At 46.4% G+C, this 23,839-nt stretch overlaps 1 protein-coding gene across 19 annotated transcripts in view; it reads left to right on the forward strand.

Moving 5' to 3' along the window:
• Window positions 1-23,839, forward strand: part of CUX2 (cut like homeobox 2) — a 283,562-nt gene that overhangs the window by 211,091 nt on the left and 48,632 nt on the right. For 18 of the 19 annotated variants that reach the window (XM_077875622.1, XM_077875640.1, XM_077875623.1 and 15 more), the window contains one exon: window positions 11,125-11,203. In XM_077875622.1, coding sequence (XP_077731748.1) covers window positions 11,125-11,203 — 79 coding nt within the window. Of the gene's footprint in view, window positions 1-8,771; window positions 8,806-11,124; window positions 11,204-23,839 lie in introns of those variants that run through there. The other variant, XM_077875638.1, reaches the window with a different exon arrangement.

A 23,839-nucleotide genomic window follows, 5' to 3' on the forward strand; every position in this document is an offset into this window, starting at 1 on the left:
AATTGCACAGTGTTTTTCTCCCCTGCCTCATCCTCTCCTAGCAGACCCACCCTCAGTCAGAGCCTGGGTGGGCTCCTAAGCCTCGCAAAGCCTTTGACCAAAATACCAGGGGGGTGGGAATCAGGATGTGGGGAGGAAAGTGTCTGTCTTTCTCTCTGCCTAGGTGAATCAGAGCCATTGCACAACAAAGTAGGACGGGAACCTAAGGCCAGCACCTTTACTTTACAGATGGGGATACTGAGGCTCAGACAGGAGATGTGGCCTTTCTCAAACATGAGTAGGGAAGCGAGGCCCTGGCTGAAACCAGAACCCACATCTGCTCACTCCCAGGTCTAGCTTCTCCTGCTAGCTTTCCCTCCCTGCTGTTGGCTTCCCTAAGACAACTGCCAGGGTCCTCTGGGGCACATCCTGGCATCTGTCCCCTCCCACTGGAGGCTCCTCGGTTATGCCATCTGATAGCCTGCAAGAGACCTACCAGAGTCTCTGAGACCACAGCTTAGTTTGGGCTACTCGGAGGGCATTATCCTCCATCATCCTTCTTGATGAGAGGTTTTATTTAAGTTTGTAGTTTGTAAAGATTAGCTCAGAGAACCTTCTAAAGTCCCTCCTTATCTCATTCATTCATTTGTTCATTCAGCCAGTGTTGTTTTAGTGCCTACTCCTGATCTGTCCTGTGTTGGGCTGCGAAGGAAGGGGGAAAAATCATAGCAGGGGCTGTTTGAGATCATCCAATTGTTCGTGCCCCCAAACTGTGGAGTCTCCCTGATTCTCCTCTACCTCTCAATGCCCCCACATTGCCTCTGTGTTCCTGAGGAACGAATCCTATGGCTCAAATTCAAATCCATCCAGACCCAAGCATTTCTCCCACTTCCACTGCCACCACCCTGCACTGGGATGCTGTCCTTGCTTACCCAGACTGTTACAGTAGCTACCTCCCTGGTCTTCCTGCTTCTACCCCAGGCAGTTTCCATCCATTTTCCACGCAACAGCCAAAGGGGTCCTATTAAAACAATTGTCAGATCATGTCTCTTTCTATACTCAAAACCCTGTCATGACTTCTTATCCCCATTGGAGGAAAAAGTCCCAAGTCTTCATAGTGGCCTGCACAGTTCCATCCCCTGCCCTTCTCCATCTCTTTTCCTTCACTCGCCTTCTCCCACTACACTGGCCTCTTCACTGTTCTCAAACAAGCCAAACACACTTCTGCCCCAGGGCCTTTGCACCTCCTGTTCTCACTGCCAAGAATACTGTTCCCCCATATACTCATTGCACAACTTAGTCCCAAGGCCTTCCCTGGCCCTGCTAGGCAGCACACACCCTGCCCCACACTCCTGTCCCTTTCCCTGCTTTATTTTCCTCCTTTACACTTTGGTCACTTTCACACATTCTATAGTAAGATTTGTTTTATTGTCTGCCTTTACTTTAGAGTGTCAGATCCACGAGAGTACAGGTTTGATTCAGTCCTGCTTGGTGCTGAATGCCCAGTGCCTAGACGAGCCCCTGTCTTTAAGAGATGTTCAATAGGGAGAACCCCCACTTCCACCAGTTTCTCTCCAGCTTCAGAATCACATGACCCCAAAGATGACACATAAACACTGAGGCTCATTTTTGAGTACCTGCAGTGCATAAGGTCGCATGAAGGGGACACAGCAGTGAACAGACAGACCCACTCTCCCACGGTGGGGCTCATACCTAAGCTGACAAACCCTGCGTTGGGAAGGTGGCTTCTGGAGCTGGACAAGTCTAGGAATGACTCCTCAGGGAAAGGATGCCTGCATGACTCACCCCCCACCCGTCCACCTCACCCCACCCCTGCCCAGTGCATTCAGTGGAAACCAGCTGGGAGTATAACCTACTGGAAGAGACCTGGTTTCTAAAATCTCAAGTCTCTGCTATCAAAGAGTTGCTTTCCCCTTTTGGCATCTGTCACATGGTCCCCATCAACAACCATTTGTCCATCTCCAGCCATCCTGCTGGCTTCTTTCTGCCCTCTATCTAAATAATAGTTTAGTCCTCAAGAAGGCATACTGCCCAAACCCTATACCTTCCTGAATAACTGGCTGCTTTATAAACTCTTTGTGCCTCGGTTTTCTCGTCTTTAAAATGGTAATAACCATAGAGCCCACGTGTCTTAGTCAGATGAGGGTAACAGAATATCACAGACTGGGTGTCTGAAACAACAGAATTTTATTTTCTCACAGTCCTAGAGGCAGGAATAAAATCATGGTGCTGGCAGGATTGGTTTCTGGTGAGAGCTCTCTTTCTCATTGGCTTGTAGACAGCTGCCTTCTCACTATGTTCCTCTGTGCTCCTGCATCCCTGGGTCTCCTCCTCCTCCTATAAGGATATTAGTCCTGGGGTGCCTGGCTGGCTCAGTCAATAGAGCATGTGACTCTTGATCTCGGGGTCATGAGTTCAAGCCCCACATTAGGGGTAGAGATTATATAAAAAAATATAATCTTAAAAAAGGGTATTAATCCTATAGGATTAGGGACCCACCATTTTGTTATCATTTAATTTAATTTTATTTTTTTTAAAAGATTTTATTTATTTATTCATAGACACACAGAGAGAGAAAGGCAGAGACACAGGGAGAGGGGGAAGCAGGCTCCATGCAGGGAGCCCGATGCGGGACTCGATCCCGGGTCTCCAGGATCACACCCCAGGCTGCAGGCGGCACCAAACCGCTGCGCCACCAGGGCTGCCCTGTTATCATTTAATTTTAAATATCTCTTTAAAGGCTGTATCACCAAATACAGTCACATTAGAGGTTAGGGCTTCAACATACAAATTCAGAGAAAAACATTTCAGTCTGTAACACCACCTCATGGGAGTTGCGCAAGGATCAAGTGAATTAATGCACATAAAGTACTCAATATGTGTTTGAGGGACTTGGGGAAGGAGTGGGATGATGCCCCTTGGGCATACACATAGTAGGTGCTCAGTAAACATTACGTATTATTGTTGTAATTACTGAGCTTCTGCCCATGTCTATCACTGTTGCAGGCTGAGGCATTGAGGGGAGAATCTAGAAGCTGGACCTGCGGCCCTAGAAGGGGGGGCGGTCTCAGAGGCCAATTTGAATTAGGGATTTACACCTGAGGATTCAAAATAATAACAGGTGGCCAGAGGCGTTAATCTGTTCCATCCTGTCGAGATCTAGAAATGTCTATTGCTGGCTTCTGAGCTGCTAGGATGAGGTCTTTCTGGGACCCCCATGATCCTCCAGGGAATGCCCCCCAAGACCTCAAAAGGCCAGCGAGGGTCTCAGCCTTTCTGCCCTGCCTGAGTAGGAGCCGAGAGCCCAGATCAACAGTAGCCAACAAAAGTAAGAGTCAAACTCTTATTTCTTATTTAAGCCCCTACATTAAATTGTAATTTTCATTTGCTCAGCCACATCAATGATTTATAAGAGAGAGCGTTAGCACTCAACCCAGGAATGGAGCTCCTAGCAAACACTTTGTAAGGCAGGGGAAGTCAGGTTCTGCTGAAGACTCAGGTGCTTGGCTTCTCCTGGTGCCCAGTCCCCTGACCATCTAGATCTCCAGCTCTCCCACATATTCCAGCTGCTTCCACAAACCTCCCACTAGAGTCAGTTCCAAGCGGGAATTAGAAGCCTGGGCTTCAGAATCCAGCTAAGCTGAATCTGCATTCCAGCTCCCACATCGTATGGCCTTCTCCCTCCCATGCCTCAATATCTTCATCTACTAAATGGGCAGTAATACTACCTCCTCAGAGTTAGGAGGATTAAAGGAGGTAATGTCCAACACTTAACACAGTGCCTGACACAGAGTTAGTGCTCAGTAGTCACTGTTATTACTAATGATAACAGTTCCTATACCAGCAGGACAAATGTTATCCCATTTCACAAGTGATAAAAAATCAGAATATCACTACCAATAAAAGGGATCTGTCACACAGACTCATCTTAGAATTGCATGTAAGTCTTGTGGGTAGTCTTGCCAAACCCCCATATGCAGGTCTCCCTGAGTCCCTTTACAGCCTCACAGACAGTTACGTATTTTAATGCCTCTCCCGATGGGGAGCTCAGTATCTCATAAGGTAACCCATTTTGGGAACTTAGAGCTTTCTAAGACTGAGCCTTCTTAAAATTTCCACCCTCCTCTCACCCCTGGTTCACCCCTACCTCTGGAAAATCTGCAGCTCAGAATGCATCTGTTCCCCTCAACACAATGGCCAGAAATATCTTCAGCTGATTGTAGATAGTTCTTGAGTGTGTCCCCCTGAGTTTGCTCCTCTCTCAGCTAACTGTCCCCCACAGCCTTCCCCACCTTTAGCTTTCACCTTGTCCTGAATCAGGAATTTATCTCCTTCCTAATCTGTTCTTTAGTCCCCCTCCCCAGCACGGCCCTGGACCTGGGCAGCAGACCTCCCTAGCCCCTGAGCAGCCCCCAGGGTGAGCACCTTGCTCTCCCATTCACAGCTGCTGGGTTTCTTCCTGTCCCCCTCACTCTCCATGCACCCCCACTGTTCCTGCTCCCCCTTTATGCTGACCCCCTTATTCCCTGCTGTCTCCCCTCAGTAACCATGAACACCGTAGCTCTCTGCACCCCCTTGCACTCCATGCCGTCTTCCTCCTGTATCTCTTCATGCTACTTACATGTGTTTCTGCCCATCCCTCCTGCCCCACTGTGCTCCCTATGCATCCCCTCAGATCTGCACACCAGGCCTCCAGAGGGAGAACCAGGCCTCAGAGAGCATTAAAGGGCACCCCACCTCCCACCCCTTGCCATCCTGAGCTGATTTCTTTTCCCCCCAGATCTCACTCCCTCTGCATCCTCTTCAGAGGTCCTGATCCTGAGACCTTCAGAGCACCTACCTCCTCTCAATTACCCATGTCTTCAGTTTCTTTTAGAATCCTACCACATCAGACACACCCAGCCCTGTCTCCCAGAAACCACTATGCCCACCGCCCCCCCGGAGCCCAGAACCCAGTGGTAAAGAAAAGCTGTTCTTACAGTGTGTTTCACGGAACCCTAGTTTCCAGGTTTATTCTCTGAAGCAAAAAAGTTCTATGGCCTAAATGCATTTGGGAAAACACTGGGCTAAACTGAGTTGAAGGGGACTTTTTCCTACAGCTCTTGTCCGAGCATCCATTATGTTGATATATTTTGTACGTATCATGGGAAGCGTGTGCAGACTTGATCACAGGTCCTCCTTTTCATGGCGCAGGGACCATGCAACATGCTTTGGGAAGCACTAGTTTCTGGTTGTAAGCCTGAGCCCAGGAATGAGAAGATTCTGGGTCGTCTCTGCCACTAACTGGTTCTCTCCGTTGGCCAAGTGATTTGGCCTCCCTGAACCTCAGTTTCTTCCTTTGTAGAATGGGAACCATAACAGCGCTCACATCTGAGAATTGGGGGAGAAACCAAAGATAAGGCACTGAGCACTGAATAAGGGTTCAGTTTCCAGAAGCTCTGGCCATTCTTTGTAAAGAGCTTGAACAGAGAAGTTTGTCAATAGCCAGTAGATATTGTCACCAGGAGTTTGGACAGCTCATGGAAGCTCAGCCTCAGGAGGCCCCCAAATTTGCCACTTTTAACCACTTGACAGACCAGAGCTAAGTGGCTAGAACAGGCTTTTGCCTCTCCCCTGACTTAACTGGTTCTGCACCTGTTATTTTCATACTCGGGGGGACCAAACACAGTTTCACCCCTCATATTACAGCGGGTGGTGTAAATGCCACGTGCTCCATCAGACGCTGAGCTATTTCTGATGGTGACCTTCTTGGTGTCTGTAGCTGGCCGCCACCTCCTCTTTCCCCAGATGGCCTTCAAAGATCTGCCTGTCACAAGCCAAATCTGTCATTCTGGACACTTTCTCCCGCCCTTCTGTGTGGTAGGGCCCAGCCGTGAAGCACAGACACATGGCCTTTTATTTGTGCCAAGCTCACCTGTCTGGGCACGTGGGTAAAATGCACTAAATTTGCAGACTTTGGAAAAGACATTCTGTGTGGTTGGAAGAAGAATTAATTGCTTTGTTAGAAAGCTTTTTGCCAACTTCTGTGGGACTCTTTGCCACATGGTGGCCCATTCCTCCCCAGCAGCTTCTTAAGCAGAGTATTCTTCCCACTTGATGGATGAAAAAACTGAGGCCAAGAGATGCTTAATGACATTAGGCTCATCACCAGATTGGACTCTGATGCCATTAAGGATTTTTGGCCTGGCCTTCTAGAAACAGACAGGGTCATTGTTCTAAAACAAGATTGAGGGGATCCCTGGGTGGCTCAGTGGTTTAGCGCCTGCCTTTGGCCCAGGGCACAATCCTGGAGTCCCAGGATCGAGTCCCGCGTCGGGCTCCTGGCATGGAGCCTGCTTCTCCCTCCTGTGTCTCTGCCTCTCTCTCTCTCTCTATCATAAATAATAAATAAATATTTTTAAAAAAATAAAATAAAACAAAATTGAACAAGGCAGGGCATCCACAGGGCTCCCTGTCTCCAAGTCATATTTACTGTGGGAAGCTCTAAACATGAACTGATTAAAACTGAGAGCCATTCTAGGATGTGTTTTTATCTCTGCTTTTGAAAATATTGTCTAGCCATTAGATGAGTCTTGAAAGCAGGGATCAGCAAACTTTTTGTGTAAAGGGCCAGAAAATAAATTTTTTATTTTGTTTTATTAAGATTTATTGATTTATTTCAGAGATTTAGAGAGAGACAGCATGTGAGGAGAGGGGAGGGCCAGGGGGAGAGAACCCTCAAGCAGACTCTGTGCTGAGTGTGGAGCCCAACATGGAGCTCTGTCTCATGACCCTGAAATTATGACCTGAGCCAAAACAGAGTCACATGTTTAACTGACTGAGCCACCCAAGTGCCCCTATTTTATTTTAAGTAACCTCTACCCCCAAGTTGGGGCTCAAACTCATGACCCTGAGATCAGGAGTTGCATGCTATACTGACTGAGCCAGAGTCTTTGTCACAACTATGCAACTTGGCCATTATAGCATCAAAGCAGCCATAGACAGTAAGTATAAGAATGACTGCAGCTGTATTCCAATAAAACTTTATTTACACAAATGAAGGTCCAGATTTGGCCTAAGGACCATAGTTTGCCAATCCCTGATTTAGACCAACACTATCCATTAGGAATACAATGTAAGCCACATATGTAATTTAAATTTTTCTAATAGCTACATTAAAAAGTAAAAAGAAACAGGTGAATTTAATTTTAATAATATATTTTACTGAACCCAATATGACCACAGTGTTATCATTTTAACATATAATCTAGATTTAAAATTACTGAGGGGGGCACCTGGGCCTGGGTGGCTCAGTCGATTAAGCGTCTGCCTTCGGCTGGATCATGATCTCAGGGTCCTGGAATTGAGCCCTGAGTAGCGCTACCTGCTGAGCAGGGAGTCTGCTTCCTCTCTCTCTCTCTCTCTCTCTCTCTCTCATAAACATTTTTTTAAATTACTGAGATATTTCATAACCCTTTTTTCATCCTAAGGATTTTACATCCTTAAAAATCCCATATTTTACACTTACAGCCCATCTGAATTTGGAATAGTCATTCAAGTGCTCAATGACCACATGTGCTAGTGGCTACCGTATAGGACACTGTAGCTCTAATAGGCAGACCAATATCATAAGGAGACAGTCACACAGGTAAACAACACTCCCTTACCAATTGATAAGCACCGTGAGTAGAAAGCAGAATGTACTATAGGCAGGGACAGGGAAGCATTAAAGGAATCTTCTGATACTTGCCCCTCCCCTGCCCAGAGTTCCTTTTTGGAATCAGTCGAATATTCTTTTTTTTTTTTTTAAGATTTTATTTATTTGAGAGAGTGTGAGCTAGAGGGAGTGGGAAGGAGAAAGAATCCAAAGCAGACTCTGAACAGAGTACAGAGCCAGACATGGAGCTCAGTCCCATGATATTGAGATCATGACCTCAGCTGAAACCAAGAGTCGGGCACTTAACCCACTGAGCCACCCAGGCACCCCAAGTCAATGGAACACTCTTATGCCTTTTACCAAACACCATCCACCACATGTGCTCAGCATAGATGACTGTAAAATGAAGCATTCAGACTTTGCTGGCTGATTTTTGATAATTTTCCATCTAGGGATCAGGAGGTGAATTGCTTTCATTTCTCATGGTTTTTCCTGGGCTCCAGATCAGCAACACAGCAGCCCCATGACCTGGTACAGCCATAGATGATGTCATGAGGCAGCACATGGGGTCCAAGCAACTATCTCCACTGACGAGGATGGTTTTTCTATCTAGGAGAAAGGGGATCAGAGCAGGAATTTGAACCCCCAGACCTGGTATGAATCCCACTCTGCCATTTACTTACTGGGTAACATTTGGCAAGTTATTCAGTGTCATCAAACCTCAGTTTCCTTACCTGTGTAATGAGAATAATGAAAGCAGCGACCTTCAATGATTGGTGTATCCATGGAGAGAGATGACCATGGATGGTAAGATTATCTGGGACGTGGTAAATGCTGAATAATAATATTTTATTATTATTATTATTATTGGCCCATCGAGGATGCCCTCCCAAACCCTGAATTAATTTCTCCCTCCTCACATTACTCTAGACACTCTAGTGTTTGCATCACCTCCTCCTATATTATGGTTCATCTTGGACGTAGCTGTGTCTCCCATTCAGCTCTGACTCCCCAGAACAGGAACTGTGTCTTATCCATCTCAGCAAGAACAAAAATCTTCCCACACTTGGTGATTTTTCCCTTCCCTAGATTCTGGAACATTCTTTTTGTTCACCATTGCCTTTTCCTTCTCCAGGAGACAGTTCCTAATGTTCCACCCACCAAAATGGGTAAGCCTCCCTCCACTTATACTCTCTCAAGGCCCGCTTGCACTTTTCCTTCAAAGCATTTAGCACTTGTAATTGATGAGTTACCTGGAGAATCTGCTTTGATGTTGATCTTCCCACTGGACTGAGAGTCCCACAAGGGCAGGGTTCGAGTCTGCATTATTCATCTAGGAGTTCTCAGCCCACAGAGCACATAGCAGGTGCTCAGGAAATGTTTGTTGAGTGAATGAGAGACTATTATTCATTCTGGGATTTAAAAGACCAGAGACTATTCTCAGAATAATAAGACAGCTTAAGGAACTTTTGTAACTGACCTTTACAAAATCATTTGCTCAACATCCACCATACATTTTCCTCCACCTCTCTTAAATAATGAATTCTCTGTGGACTTTATAAAACCTTCAAGCTGTGCTGTCCAATAGAAATATAATGTGATGCATGGATGAGCTTTTACAGATTGTAGTACCTACATTAAAAAACAAGTAAAAGGAAACAGGTATGAATTTTAATAAAAGATTCTATTTGACCCAGCATATCCAAAATGTTATCACTTCAACATGTAATCGATAACAAAAAATGCTGATGAGCTATTGTATGTTCTTTTTTCTTGTACTAAGGCTTTGAAACCTTATGTGTATTTTGCACTCACAGCACATCTCGATTTGTGCTTGCCACATTTCACATGCTCGGTAGCCACATGTGATTTGTGGCTGCCGTCTTGGAAGCCGTAGAGAAACTACTGTAGTTTTCAAATTCTTCTTCACAGTGTGCAGTACTATGTGTGAAGGCAGAGCCTTTCTCAGGTGGTCTTCGTAGGACACCAGATAAGCACAGCTGAGGTTTATCACCCAGCACTGGACAAAACCTGTCCTCATAATAGGCAAGACGGAAGGGGTCAGTCATACCAAGAGGTGACATATATTGGGGCATAATGCATCCCATGAGTTTTACAAAGTGCTATATACATGTGTTAAATCATTTGATCCTCCAGCAAGGGTGAGTGTGATGTTTTTATTTCCACTTTACAGAGGGGAAGTAGAGGCACAGGGATTGAAGTGATCTGTCTGCTGAAGGACGCAAAGATAGTAAGTGGTGGAGCTGGAATTTGAACCCAAGTGGCCTGGCTCCAGCTTGTGCCTTAGCTGGCCACTTCTACGAATGAACTGTCTCAGAATTGGCCACTGTCATTTCTCCAGGATGGTGTCACAAACAGGACCTAGAGTTGGGGCAACCCACGTAGATTTGTTTCATTCAACAGATTGTGTTGAACACCTTCTGTGCACCAGACAGTACACTCATAGAGCTCACATCAAGGGAAGGAATTTGATAACAGACACTCCCCCAAATGGCATCACTGGGATTGGTAAGAAAAGCCTGGTTTTGAAGGAGGGAGATTTACAAGTAGATACTCCCAGTAGATTCATCACTGAAGAAGTTGGCACCAAAGGGAGAGGTATATCTATCTCTGTCAGGGAAGATAAAGATGTTCTAGTCCAAAGTGAGATACCCCGCCCAGAGTGTTCTTGAAGATGTAGAGACAGTGGCCTGTGGGTACCAGGAGCTCGCTCCAGCCATATGTAGGGGAGGCCCAGGACTATGCCAGAGGGACTGGCTACCAGCAGCCAGCATCAAGGCAGCTGTGAGGCCAGAGCTCAGAATTCGTAGCCAGGGGCAGAGAGGGACGAGATGGTGCTGAGCCCTAGAAATGTCTTGGCCAAACTCATGTTATGGAATGTCACTGACAGAATGAAGAAGTCTGTGAGCAAGAGAACAAATGCATGAAGGTAGCTCTTCACCATGGGATTATCCAGCCATTTATGTTTCCATCAGTCATTGGTTGAGCTGTTTGACATCTCATGAGAGCTTGAACAATTTCTGTTTAATTTTCAGTGGCAAGAAATCTTCCCCAGATGTATCCCACTTTCCCCCAGAGCATGTGTCCTATTTGGATCTCTAGAATTACACTTTCATAACAACAACAAAAATAATAGCTGCTAGCAACCTACTCTGTGTCAGGTGCTGTGCTAAGCATTTACATGCAGCTTCATTCAGCCCCCTTAAGAGGCCCAGGAGGTAGGTTCTGTTTTTCCTCCATTTTCCAGATGAGGAAACTAAGGGTATGCCAATGACATACCCAAGGCCACACAACTGGAATATGGTGGAGCCAGGAATTGAACTTGGACTTTCTAACTCCATACTTCTGACCTTCATTTCCCCTTCCCTTCCCCACATCCCATGTTTGCACACATCAAAAATGAGCATATTGCTTTGTAGACTCAGACGCCATGGTTACATATGACTCTCTCTCTCTTGTCTTCGAAGGTGGTGGCCCTTAGTAAGAGAAGTCAGGAGGCCGAGGCAGCTTTCCTGAGTGTTTACAAGCAATTAATTGAAGCACCAGGTAAGATACATTTGGATTCCATAATTGAATAATTAACAACAAGGAACAGCCAGCTGTTAGGTCATCAAACAGGGGTCTCCCCTCAGTGGGATCTAGGGACAAGCCAAGACCCTTGGGCAAGGCTGGGCCCTCCACAGGTGGGAGTTGTTGAGGGGTGAGAGGGTCCACACCCGGTCTTATGTAACATGTCCCTACACAGTTCCTCTATCCTCCCCCACCACCTTCCAGTGTTAGCCAGAGAGCTTTGGGGGGCTCCAGGCAAGATCTCCCACCTGGACCTTCTTGGGGAGCCAAGTGTCTTGTCTGCCAGAACCCCCATCCCATTGCCACAAAGGACAGATGGTGCCCAGTGCTCTCTGCCAGCTGAGGGTGCTGGAGGAAAGCTTTCAAATGTTTCCCCAACATGGCATAGCTAACCTCAACCCAGAAGAACACATCCTTATGTGACTCTGTTTACATAAAATATGAAGACAGGCAAAAATAATCTGCCGGCACTATTCACAATGCCCAAAAGGGGAAAACAACCCAAATGTCCATCAGTGGATGGATAAAGAAAATATGGTATAATGGAATATGATGCACTGAACCTGCACACGGATGTGCCTCAAAAACATGATGCGGAGTGAAAGAAGCCAGACACAGAGGTCACATAGTATAAGATTCCACTTATATGGAATGTCCAAACTAGGCAAATCTAAAAAGACATATCAGATTGGTGGTTACCCGGGGCTGGGGCAGGACCGGGGGGCAGTGACTGCTAATGGGTGCGGGATCTCCTTTTGGGGGGATAAAAATGCTCTGGAATAGATAGAGGTGGTGGTTGCACAACTTCATGAATGTGTCAGCTCCCACTGAACTGTTCGCTTTAAAATGATAAATTATAGGTTCTAAGAATTTCACCTTGACTAAAAAAAAAAAATTAACCTGTACTGTTAGAAGTCAAGACAGTGGTTTCTCTTGGAGGGGGCAGTAGTTCCCAGGAGGGACCTCGGGGGGCCGGAGATGCTGTTTCTTGATCTTGGTGTGGATTATACAGTTTGAAAACATTCATTCAGCTGTACACCTAAGATATGTAGATTCATTTCTGTAAAAAAGTTTCCCTTTTCCAAAATGGCCCATCCTCTGCCACCTTCTCATTTTTTGAATCAAAAAGAAAAGGAGCCCAGAGAGGTGTAAGTGATTTATTTAACAGTGGTAGGGCTGGGAGGGGACCCTCTGTGCGAACTCCCTCCACCTAGGCAGCCTCCCAGTCCTTTCTGGGCCCTTCCACACAGCCGCAGGAATCAGTGCTATTGGATGATTGAGGCTGGGGGATTATGAAGAAGAAAATGAAATCCCAGCTAAGCCAGGCCATGGAGAAGTCAACGTCATTTCTACTCCATGTCGAGTCATTTGTGGAATCTTTGTGTTTGTGGGTGGGCAATTCCCTCATTCCATCTGTCTTGAGCAAACAGAGTGGCTTGAATTGTGTTCTCCCAAAATGTTTGTCCACCGTGCACCTTGGAATATTATCTTCTTTGGAAGCAGAGTCTTTGCAGATGTAATTACTAAAGGATCTCGAGATGAGGCCATCCGGATGCAGGGTGGACCCTAAATCCAATAACTAGTGTCCTTGTAAGAAGAAGAGAGGACATAGACCCAGGGAAGACCATGTGAAGACAGGCACAGGTTGAAGTGATGTGGCCACAAGCCAAGGAATGCCTGAGGCCACCAGGAACTGGAAGAGGCAAGCTCCCCGAGCTCTGTGAACATGTCAGTTTAAAAAGCACTCCCCTGGTATAAAGGTGGTTCTACCCTCTGTGTGTTACAGCCCTGGGAGGACAGGCCCCCAGTCCCCTTCACTGGCATACCCAGAGGTCAAGTCTGACACCTGAGGTCTCACAGCCAGGAGCACTGGGGGCTCATGTCTCAGCACATTGAACATATACATCCAGAGCGTCTGCTCTGTGCCACAACTTGGCTGCACAGAGGAGACCTTGTTTATTTCCTGGAGCTCCTGTAACAAGTTACCACAAACTGGGGACTTCAAACAACAGACATTTATTGTCTCAGAGTTCTGGAGGCCAGAAATCTGAAACTGAGGTATCTACAGGGCTGTGCTCCCTCTGAAAACTCGAGGGGAAGGTCCTTCCTTACACCTTCCAGTTTCTTGTGGCTCCAGGTGTTCCTTGCCTTGTGGCCACATCACCCCAATCTTTACCTCTGTCTTTGCATGGCCCTTCCTCCATATGTCTGGGTTCCAAATCTCCAAAGCTTTTTTCTCTTAAAAGGGCACTAGTCATTGAATGTAGGGCCTACCCAGATAATCCAGGATGATCTTCTCTAAAAATCCTTAACTTAATTACATCTGCAAAGACCCTTTTCCCAAATAAGGCCACATTCACAGACTCCAGGCATTAGGACATATCTGTTTGGGGGCCACCATTCAGCCCACTGAGGAGGGGTATGCAGACTCCATCCTCTTTGCCCTGATCCTGCCCACTGGTTCCTCACTCCCAAGAGGGCAGCATGCTGTGTGGGTCTCCTCAGTGAGGATGTTTTGGCAGTGAGAATGACTGGGGTCAGACAGTACAGCCCTTGGGGCTCTATGCCTACCATGAGAACATGGCCCTGGGCATGAGGCAGAGATGGCCATGTCTGCAGCCCTGGCTGTTGTCACCCTCACTGAGGACCACACCAGGCATGTAGCTGAGAGGTCCCGCTCGTGGCAGGTACTTTGCTTATGTCTCTACTCTCATCAGAGGCATCTGGGGGAAAAAAATTAGTAAAATAAGCCCTCTTATTTACTATCATTTTTCAATCCTTAAGGCCCCACAGGCTCAGCAAGAAATGACATTGGAGAGTAACCCATAAGAGACCCCAAAGATGTCTCCTAGGAGTCCCCACACAAGGATCCTCCTCTGGACCCAGTGTACATCCCTTGTAGCACCAGGGGGCAGCACTGAACCTGGCTTGCGTTACCAGGCGCAGGGTTCCACTCAGGTTGGAATCCTACTTGGACCACTTACTCCCTGGGTGACTGCAGATGAACTAATTTACCTCCTAAGCCTCAGCCTCTTCTTGTATAAATTGGATACTGAGCTACTTTTGTCTTCATGTATGTGTCTGGCTTCCCTAGAAGTGAGATTCTCTAAGCCTGGGACTGAGTCATACTGAATTTGGATACCCAGAACCTGGTACACAGTAAGCACCTAATAATTGTTGAATGAATTAGAAATAAGACTCAGATGCAAAGGGGAGGGGTTATTTGAATGAAAAGGTGCTCTTTCAACTGGAGCCCTCTGCGTGTCATGTGTTTATTTACTCAGATAGCATTTATTAAGTGCCTGCTGTGTGCCTGGCACTTGCTAGACACTGAGAACCTAGCCGTAAGCCTGCAAACAGCAGACACAAGCCCAGCCCTCAGGGAGCTTGCATTACTGTGGCAGAGGTGGCTAGATCATCGCTGGAATAATCACTGCTTGTGGCAAACCTAGGGGAGCTCCAGCAAGCCTAGTGCTTGAGGGTGAGAAGAGGTTCCTGCTCCTGCTAGGGAGAGTCATTCATTCTGGGATTCACTGTGAAACCTTCATCTTTATGGAGATAGGGCCGTTAACTCACTGCCACGGCCAGCGTTCCAGCCACGGTCTGTGAGAGTTCCCAAGACTGGTGCAGAGCTTTCCAGAAGGTCCTCATGCCCTCCTGCCCCTCTCCCCAAAGGGTCATTCCAAGTCTGGTGCTGACTCCATACGTCTGATTTTCCAGCTCTGCTCCCCAGAAATGGCGAGGCGGGGGAGATGTACGTCCCTAGCTGTCACTGAGTTGGAGAACAAGGAGCCTTAACTGATGAAGACATACCCTTCGAACGGCCCCTTTAGGGGCTCTAATTCATTTTCGAGACATTTAAGAATAACAAAATGTTTTAATGATTTCTTAGGGGAATTAGGAAGACATATTTTTGTTCTCATTAAATTTTATCCTCAGACACAAGAACCAAATGTCAGATGTGTTTTTGGTGCTCAGAGCTTCCCTGCGCACTGTCCCCCCACCCCCACCCCCCGGACACACACGCTCTGCTCCAACCCCCTCCAGGAAAATAACACTCCTGGAAAATTTGCTAGGATGCACACTCTCCTGTTTTTATATTTCTTGACAGGCAAATTATTTGTCGAAATACTTTCCACCCCCCTCCAAAGCCACACAAGTCCTGATTCAACATTTTTGTTTTGAATGACTGCTGCCAACACAAATCTTTGGCAGAGAATGCGATATGGCGTGATTGCTCAGCAAGTATTTTGATAAGTGTGCAGCCTGTATGTCTGTAATTACGAAAGAAAACCGTAAATCTTTTGGATATTGTTCACACAGATGTGGCGTGAAGTGAGAAAAAAAAGCAGTAAAACGTGTTAAAAGCATAATTAATGTCATTGTTGTGGAGGATGATTTGATTTAAACCTTTCTGACTTCTGTATCGGTGGCGGCTGATTTCTTTATCGCGCTCACAGTCACTAGGTACCGACCCAAGCTTCACAAAGCTAACTTGTTAACTGAGTGATTAGTTAAAAGTAAAAGGGGAAAAAAAGAAAGAAAGAAAGAGAGAGAGAGAGAGAGAGAGAGAGAAGGAGAAAGAAAGAAAGAAAGAAAAGAAAGAAAGAAAGAAAGAAAGAAAGAAAGAAAGAAAGAAAGAAAGAAAGAAAGAAAGAAAGAAAGAAAAGGAGAAGAAAAGGAAACAAGGAGAGTGCAAGTGAGAGGGCAGGCAGAGGAGCACTGCTGAAGAGATAAGAAGAGAGGTGAGTGCCCCCAAAACGTTTTTTCTGCTTTACTTTGGTCTTTAAAAATCCAGTGCAAGAGATGACAACTACTGACAGGCATTACTCTCCTTGCTTCTTCTTTCAGGAGGCAAAGCTGGTCAGCTTAGGTGCTCAAGCTGCAGAGTCAGACCCAGTGGGGTAGGACTCTCCATTTGGTGGTTTTGAGCTGTGTGACCTTGGGCAAGGGCTCCAACCTCTCTGAGCTCTGATTTCTATGTCTTTAGCAGAGGTATAAGAATAGAATGTACTCATCATTTGACATGAAGATTCACTAAACTAGGTGCAAAAGCACTTGGCAGGGTCTAATAACCAGCACCCCATCGCAAAGCTGACATCAGAGTATAAGCTACATGGATCACAAGTGTTTGCTGTTGATCTTACAAGGTTCTGTCAGTTATCGAGGACATGGGGTGATGAGCAGTTTAGGCAACGGGTTACTGAGTCTGGAATAGGAAAATACTTTTCCTATGTGTGTGTCGGGTCTTAATTTTTTTCTCCCCTGTTATAAAAGTCACATATGCATGCTGCCAACTTCAGAAAATACAGAAAAGTGAAAAGAAGGAAGGAAAACTCTGCCAGAGAAGCAGTGGGAACACTGTTTTTCTTTCTGATCTTTTCCCTGTGTACGTTTTCAAAACGGTGGTTCATTCTGCTTGTGCCATTTTGAATCATCCTTCCTTTTACCCAACATGAGCGTACGTATTTCCCTGTGTGATTAAAAATCCTGAGTAACTTTGGTTCATCGTGTATAATGGTCTCTTGTGTGACTATGCTATAATTTGCTGGACCCCTTCACCAACATTGGGCATTTAGGGTGCTCAGGAATAAACAGCTTATTGGTACTGTACTGTAGTTCTGAGGACAAGGAAGAAACCTTGGGAAGGAAAACAGATTGTAGCCATGCATTGGCCCCAAACCTAGGATCAGTGATTAGAAAGAATAAGAATTTTTTTTCTCCTTGTTGATTTATTTTGTACTCATTGTTACACTAAATATCTTTTCATATGTTATGAACTACTCATATTCTTTTGTGAATCCCTGGTTCACGTGTCTGTAGCCCATTTTTTCTGTCAAAGAGATCACTTCCTTATTGATTTATAGACATTGTATTTTAGGAATAACCTTTGTCCTGGTAAACATGTCTCATATCTTCTCCCCTAGTTTGCCTTTTGTTTATAATATCTCTTGTATATGGTACACAGAAAGCATTCAAAAAATATTTGCAGAAAGTAGGAATTCTTAACAAAACTTGGCTTTTCATGGCTTCTGGATTTCATGTCATATTTTTTAAAACCCCTTATTTCTTGAAAGTCGTAGGGACTTTTTAGTACTTTGTGACCCTAGTTTTTAAAAATATGAATCTTTGAACCATCTTAAGTATATGTTGATGGAAGTAGTGAGGGAGGTTAAGCATTTAGCTTTGCGTTTGTCCCAAATGACTAGTTCTACTGCCATCTAGTGGATAAGCCACCTTCACAAATACAGAAAAGAGGATTTTAGTGTGGTGAGAAACCCGGGTTTCTGTTTGCTCTCACTTCCGTCCCTTTCTCCCTGAATATGCCTCTGCTTAGTGGATCCTGTAGGAAACAAGGCCAGATTTTCCCAAAGATGGTAGTTAACTTTAGAAGGTATTACCCCACCATTGACCCTTGCCACGTCCCCTACAGAAGTGCTCTCTCACTGCAGCCATTTGTCTCATTTTCACTAATCGTGGTGGCTAAGGGCTGGAGGAAGATTAAATGAAAGCATCTGACATGATGCTGGTACCCAGTAGTTGCTCAATGCACAGCTGTTGCTTTTTAGAAGGAAAGACAGGCATGTTAATGGTGACTTTTCATCAGTTCATTCTGAGCACCTGCTTAGAGCTGAGCCCCTTGGGAAGGCAAGCTTGAGCCTTCCTCTGCCCTCAGAGACTCTGCATCCGGCAAGGACAACATGACCCAAAGACAGATGGCCAGAACACCGAGCAGAAAAAGGACTCCAAGGCTAGACAGCCAGAGGGGGTGCTTCAGAGAAGGCAGCCTTTGTACTTGGTTCTAAAGCATAAGCCACCATCCTCGTGGGGCTGTTTGTGGGGGTGCTTCTCATGTGACAGGCAGTGCACTTGGCCCTTTCCCAGAAGTGAGTTCATGATCCCCACAGCCCCCTTGATGGTAGACAAGCTGTCCTTCTGTGCAGCTGAGAAAATATAGGCTCAGAGAGATCAAGTCACTTGCCCAAGGTCACACAGCAGAGAGATGGTAAAGCCTGAATCTTGACCCCCAGCCCCTAACCTACATGCAGGCTTAATTTAAAAATTACAAGGAATTGGACAAAACCATGGGAGGTTGGGCTTCCAAAAAGAATGACAAACATCTGAGGGGCTTTGTTGCCAGTTGAGAGGTTCTAGACTAAGAAGATGAGCCCTTGGGTGAAATGAAATGCAGGTGTGTTACCCAGAAGAGAAACTAGTTAACCCCCACTAGCCAAGAACTCCTCCTTCTCCCGGCCCAGGGCTCCAAAGCCTGGTACTTTGGTTGAGGGGAAACGGTCACAGAGCTTGAAATTCAAGGAGCAGAGTGAAGCTGGAAGGAACACTAGCAGGACTCCAGGCCAAAAGACCCTACTACAGAGTAGGGCAAGTCCCCCTTCTGCCATTGTGCCTTCCCATATCATACTTCACTTTGCCGCTTCTCAGTTTCTCCATTTCTAAAATAGGATGATAATCTTACCTAATTATAAATCAATCGGGTGGATGCAGTGAGAATGGAGAACATTTAGCATGGTGCTTGGTATGGAGTAGTATCCCCATGCAATTCATTAGACAAATACTGAGCAACTCCTGTCCTCCGAACGCTCCGCTCACCACCAGGAGCATGAATTTTAGCAAAACACACTGTTACTGGGTGGAGGTGGGTGCAAAAAAACAAAAACAAACAAACAAACAGAAACACATACACTGTCCCTGATTGCCTGGAACTTTCTGTGAAACTCAGTATATGGAACTTTATTTTTACTAAAATGGAATGACTTTGAATCCTGGTTCTGGTGCTCCCTGGCTGGGTGACTCTGAGTGACTGGTTCTACCTCTCAGCCTGTTTCCTGTTCTGGAAAAGCACACTTACCTCCTGGTACCTCTGAAAGGAGTGATCATGGTAAAGGATGGAAAAGTCCTTCTGAGTGTCTAGCACCTAGTAAGTGCTCAGCAAATAGTCACTGCAGCTATGTTGGTGTTGTTGTAGTGCCACCACCATCCCGTGCCAAGAAGGAAGACCTTCTCCGGCCCCTCTGCCTCTACTGAAGCCAGAATACCCCCAGAGCAGCCGGCCCTGGCAATGGAGAGAAGAGCGGGTGGGCGGACACATGGCTCACGCTGTGTGTAAGGGCCCCACACCCCATCTGCTATCAAAAAGTTAAGATTAAAAGATCAGAGTTAGTCTCGATGATGCTGTCAATAGCCCGAGCCTCCCACCCATGCAGGCGCCCGGAGCCTGGGCCCAGATGGGAGAAGGCTTCTGTCTCAAAGATATTTTGGAGGGGCGCACGCATACTTCTGCATATATGTGTTTCTAAACAGCCTCTCGGACAGCCTTCACGGCTCTAGCTTTCCTAAAAAAGCTCTGAATGCCACTTTCCTTCAGATGGACACAGTGGGAGGAATGAGACAGCTTTTCCTAGCTCCCCGGCTCCCCGCCCCAACCCCATAGATACTTTCTGAAAAAACACCAACAGCATCAGCTAGTGGTGGAAGATGGAATAGATAATGTTTTACCCGTCTCCTCAGACAGGGCCTTTGTAAAGCCTGGCGTGGTATTAATATATTACATTTCCGTTGGCAGTACTCTCTAAGGGGTTAGATCCAATGTAACCAAAATGAATTAGTCATTTTATTAAGCAGTTTATGCATAAAGAGCAGGTTGATGGCTGTAAGACAAAGGCACTCTGCTTCTTGACACTCTTCCCCTCCCTGCACTCCCGTCAGTACCTGCCACCTCGGATGGTTCATGTTAGATCTTCTGTGTCTGCCGGCGTACTTGATTAATCCAAAAGATTTGCTGTCGTCAAACATTTCTGATGTGGGATCCCGTTTGGGGGTTTTTCATTCGGGTTGGATCTAAGGCCATTTGATTCCCACTGCCACTGCCCTCCTCTGCATACTGACTGTCTGTCAGGAGTGAAGTGAGGAGTCCTGCTCACAGCCCTGGGCAGCTGTGTGTCTTGGCTGAAAGGTCTCCGATGGAAGTGCTGCGCCCAGCAGAACCGCGGGCTCCCCGGCTCCGGACGAGGAGTTGTAGGGATGTTCTGTGTCACTACTCCTGACAACAGGATAGGAGGCTTGCCAGACACCAGAGTGGGGACATGGGTCACTTTGGAGAGTGGGGGCTTGGTGGGACCCAGCATTTTCCCCCAAGGAGGGGGGCACCTGACGTAGGAAACAGCCTCGCCCTACCCTGGCACAACACTGAAACTTGGAACACATTGTGTGCCAGGTGTCCTCTTTCTATTTACTTCTAGATAAAGTTTCAGGAAGGAGCTAGAGTATCTTAAACACCTATAGAATACCTGTGAGTCTCCCTTTTTAGCCAAGGGAGAGCCAGCCAGCCTCAAGCTTACAGTTTTTTGGGTAGCAACAGAGTCTAACTAGAATTTAATAACATTAATTTTCACCAAACATGGGGCTTGAACTCACAACCCCGAGGTCCAGAGTTGCATGCGTTTCCAACTGAGCCAGCCACGCATTCCCTCTTTGTGTTTATTTTTATGGGGTTTTTTAAAGATTTTATTTATTTATTTGAGAGAGAGCACAAGGAGGGGAGAGGGCAGAGGGAGAGGAAGAAGCAGACTTCCCGCTGAGCAGGGAGCCCCAAGTAGGGCTCGATCCCAGGACCCCAAGATCATGACCTGAGCCAAAAGCAGATATTTAACCAACTGAGCCACCCAGGCGCCCCCTATTTTTTATAATTTAAAGCATCTTCTATTTATGATACAGGATCCCAATTATCTGTTTACAATAATGTAACAAAATATTCCTTTAAAATATTTTTAAGTGAAGTCATGTAAGGACAAATGTCAAGTTGGTAATCTTTTAGGGGCAGGTGGATACAGCAGAAGTTGTGAAGTGAGTATGCCAGGGTCTGGCATTTGGGCTATACTGGGTTCAAACCAGGTCTGCCTTTTTCTAGGTTGGTGACCTTAAACAAATGGCTTTCCTTTGCTAGGCCTCAGTTTTCTCATCTGGAAGATGAGGCTATAACCATCTCTCACATGATTTAATTGTTTTGATGATTAAATGAGATGTGAATATATGCAGAGTATCAAGCATATGTTGGGGTGGGAGTGAAAAAATGTAAGTTGCCCAGAGCTTTTGGCTCAGGACACTGGATGAGAGTCTTCTCTATCCCATACCCTAGCTTCCCAGATGTGGGTGCCCCACCTGCTCCAGGATTGATGGTAGCTGGAGTTTTGAGAATGAAGACCAAAAACTAGTGTTTAGAGGGCCAGAGCCTGCTCTGAACCCAACTTCCCCCTCAGCAGCAGCACCCAGACCAGCCTATAGGGAAGGGAGGTGAAGCTGGCACCAGAATTGCCCAGACATTGCCAGCCTCTTTCAGCCCCACATTCTCATCTGTAAAATAGGTTGATTGTGAAGATTGAGCCAAGTTGTGTTTTGGGGACAGTAACTGGGGCAGGTGGTGGGCAGCTGGCCACAAGGGTCCACCACTGTTTCTTGGTCTGATGGGGGCTGTTCCTCCTGGTGCTACCTATGTCTAGATTCTTCTCTCTCTCCCCCTACTGGCTCCCTCGTCTCCTTCAAGGCTCTGTTCCAATGTCACCTCCTCCAAGAAGCCTTCCTTGACCAGCCTGCTTCCAGTAGCAGCATTCTGCTCCCCACACCACACATGCCAGGACACTCTCTGCCCTGACCCTGTGTTCTTCTTCTTCCCTACCCCCTTACTGCCCTTTGTTTATTTGTCCTTTATCCATCTCTCCTCTCTAGAATGTCAACTCCAGGAAGGCAGAAATTCCTTTTCACTGCTCTACCTCTGAGGCCTCTACCTTCATCTCCCTAGCACACAGCAGATGCTCAGAAAATATTTGGCAGCTGAAGTAATGGTGTCTGGCACATAGTAGGTGCTCAGTAAAAAGGTACTGATGAATAAATGACAGTATGAGGGTCTTATTTGCTTCCTATTGTTGCTGTAAGAAATGATCAGACTTAGAAGCTTAACACGATCCATGTTTACTGAGCACCTACTATGTGAAAGGCCAGAGCAGGGCCCCACAGGGAAAGGGAAGCCTAAAGAACTACACAAGATGCCCCCCATCCCTGTGACTGTCAGGTTCTCTGCAAAACCTCTTCCAAACATTTTAAAGATCTGTTGTCACTTCTCTCTCTTTCAATTTGTATTTGTAAGAGCAGCCAGTGACATTTAGCTGATGGATCAAATAATGCTGTTGGACAAAGTAAGCAGGAAACACTTGGATTTGCCAGCCACCACAGCTGAACATTTTACCTACGTGTGATTTGGCAAATCTTCCAGTGGTCTGGATGCTAGTAATGTTGTTCCTCCCTAACTCGGCCCCTGGCAGTGTAGCTCAGGGCTCCATGGATTTCTCCCAAATAGGGGAAGTGAGAAGAAATGGGTTTCCCACATACTGTAAAATCTAAGAATTCCCACACTGCACCAACGGGGAGGAAATAAAGGGTTGAAAATGCCTGGGGAAGTAAGAGACCATCATTGCTGTGTACTTTTCAGAGCAGGGACCCTACTCAACACATGGTCTGATGCCTCAGTAGTTGCAGAAGAAAAAAATGCAGGAGAGTGAGAGCCCAGGACCTGTTGCTTTCTCTTACACAACAGGCCTGTTGCCTGGATGCCAGGTGAGATGGGTGCAGCAGGAGGGAAGTAAATTAGACTTGAGTGAGGACTTTGTTCCTGTGGGACTTGGAGTCTTGGCAGCTCCTCAGCCCTGCCTCTCTCACAGTTGGTATCCACACAGTTATCACATGGTATGGTTTGAATTGTGTGCCCCAGAAAGATATATGGAGGTCCTAATCTCTGGTACCCATGAATGTCCTAACCTCTGGTATCTTTATTTAGAAAGAGGGTCTTTAAAAAAAAAAAAGATTTTATTTATTCATTCAGAGAGAGAGAGAGGCAGAGACACAGGCAGAGGGAGAAACAGGCTAGCCTGATGTGGGACTTGATCCTGAGACTCCAGGGCCACGCCCTGGGCCAAAGGCAGGCACCAAACCACTTAGCCATCCAGGGATCCCCCTAGAAAGAGGGTCTTTACAGATTTAATCAGGATAAAAAGTCATCAGGTGGGCCCTAATTCAGTATGCTGGTGTCCTTAGAAGAAGAGGAGAGAGACACACAGAGAAGTCCATATGATAATAAAGCCAAAGCCAAGAAACTACAAGCCAAGGAACACCAAGGATTGCCAGCAACACCAGAAGCTAGGAGGGAGGCATGGAGCGAATGGGGGAAAGCACAGCTCTGTCAATAGAGCTGTGGACTCGTGTCCTCCAGAATATGGTGTATTAGTTTTCTGAGGCTGCCATATCAAATTACCATAAACTAGGTAGTTTGGGGATCCCTGGGTGGCGCAGCGGTTTGGCGCCTGCCTTTGGCCCAGGGCGCGATCCTGGAGACCCGGGATCGAGTCCCGCGTCGGGCTCCCGGTGCATGGAGCCTGCTTCTCCCTCGGCCTGTGTCTCTGCCTCTCTCTCTCTCTCTCTCTCTGTGACTATCATAAATAAATAAAAATTAAAAAAAAAATACTAGGTAGTTTGAAACCATAGAAATTTATTTTCTCAGTTTCTCAGTTCAGGCCGGAAGTCCAAAATCGAAGTGTTGGCAGG

The sequence above is a fragment of the Canis aureus genome, chromosome 27 (assembly GCF_053574225.1).
Source record: "Canis aureus isolate CA01 chromosome 27, VMU_Caureus_v.1.0, whole genome shotgun sequence".
NCBI lineage: Eukaryota > Metazoa > Chordata > Mammalia > Carnivora > Canidae > Canis > Canis aureus.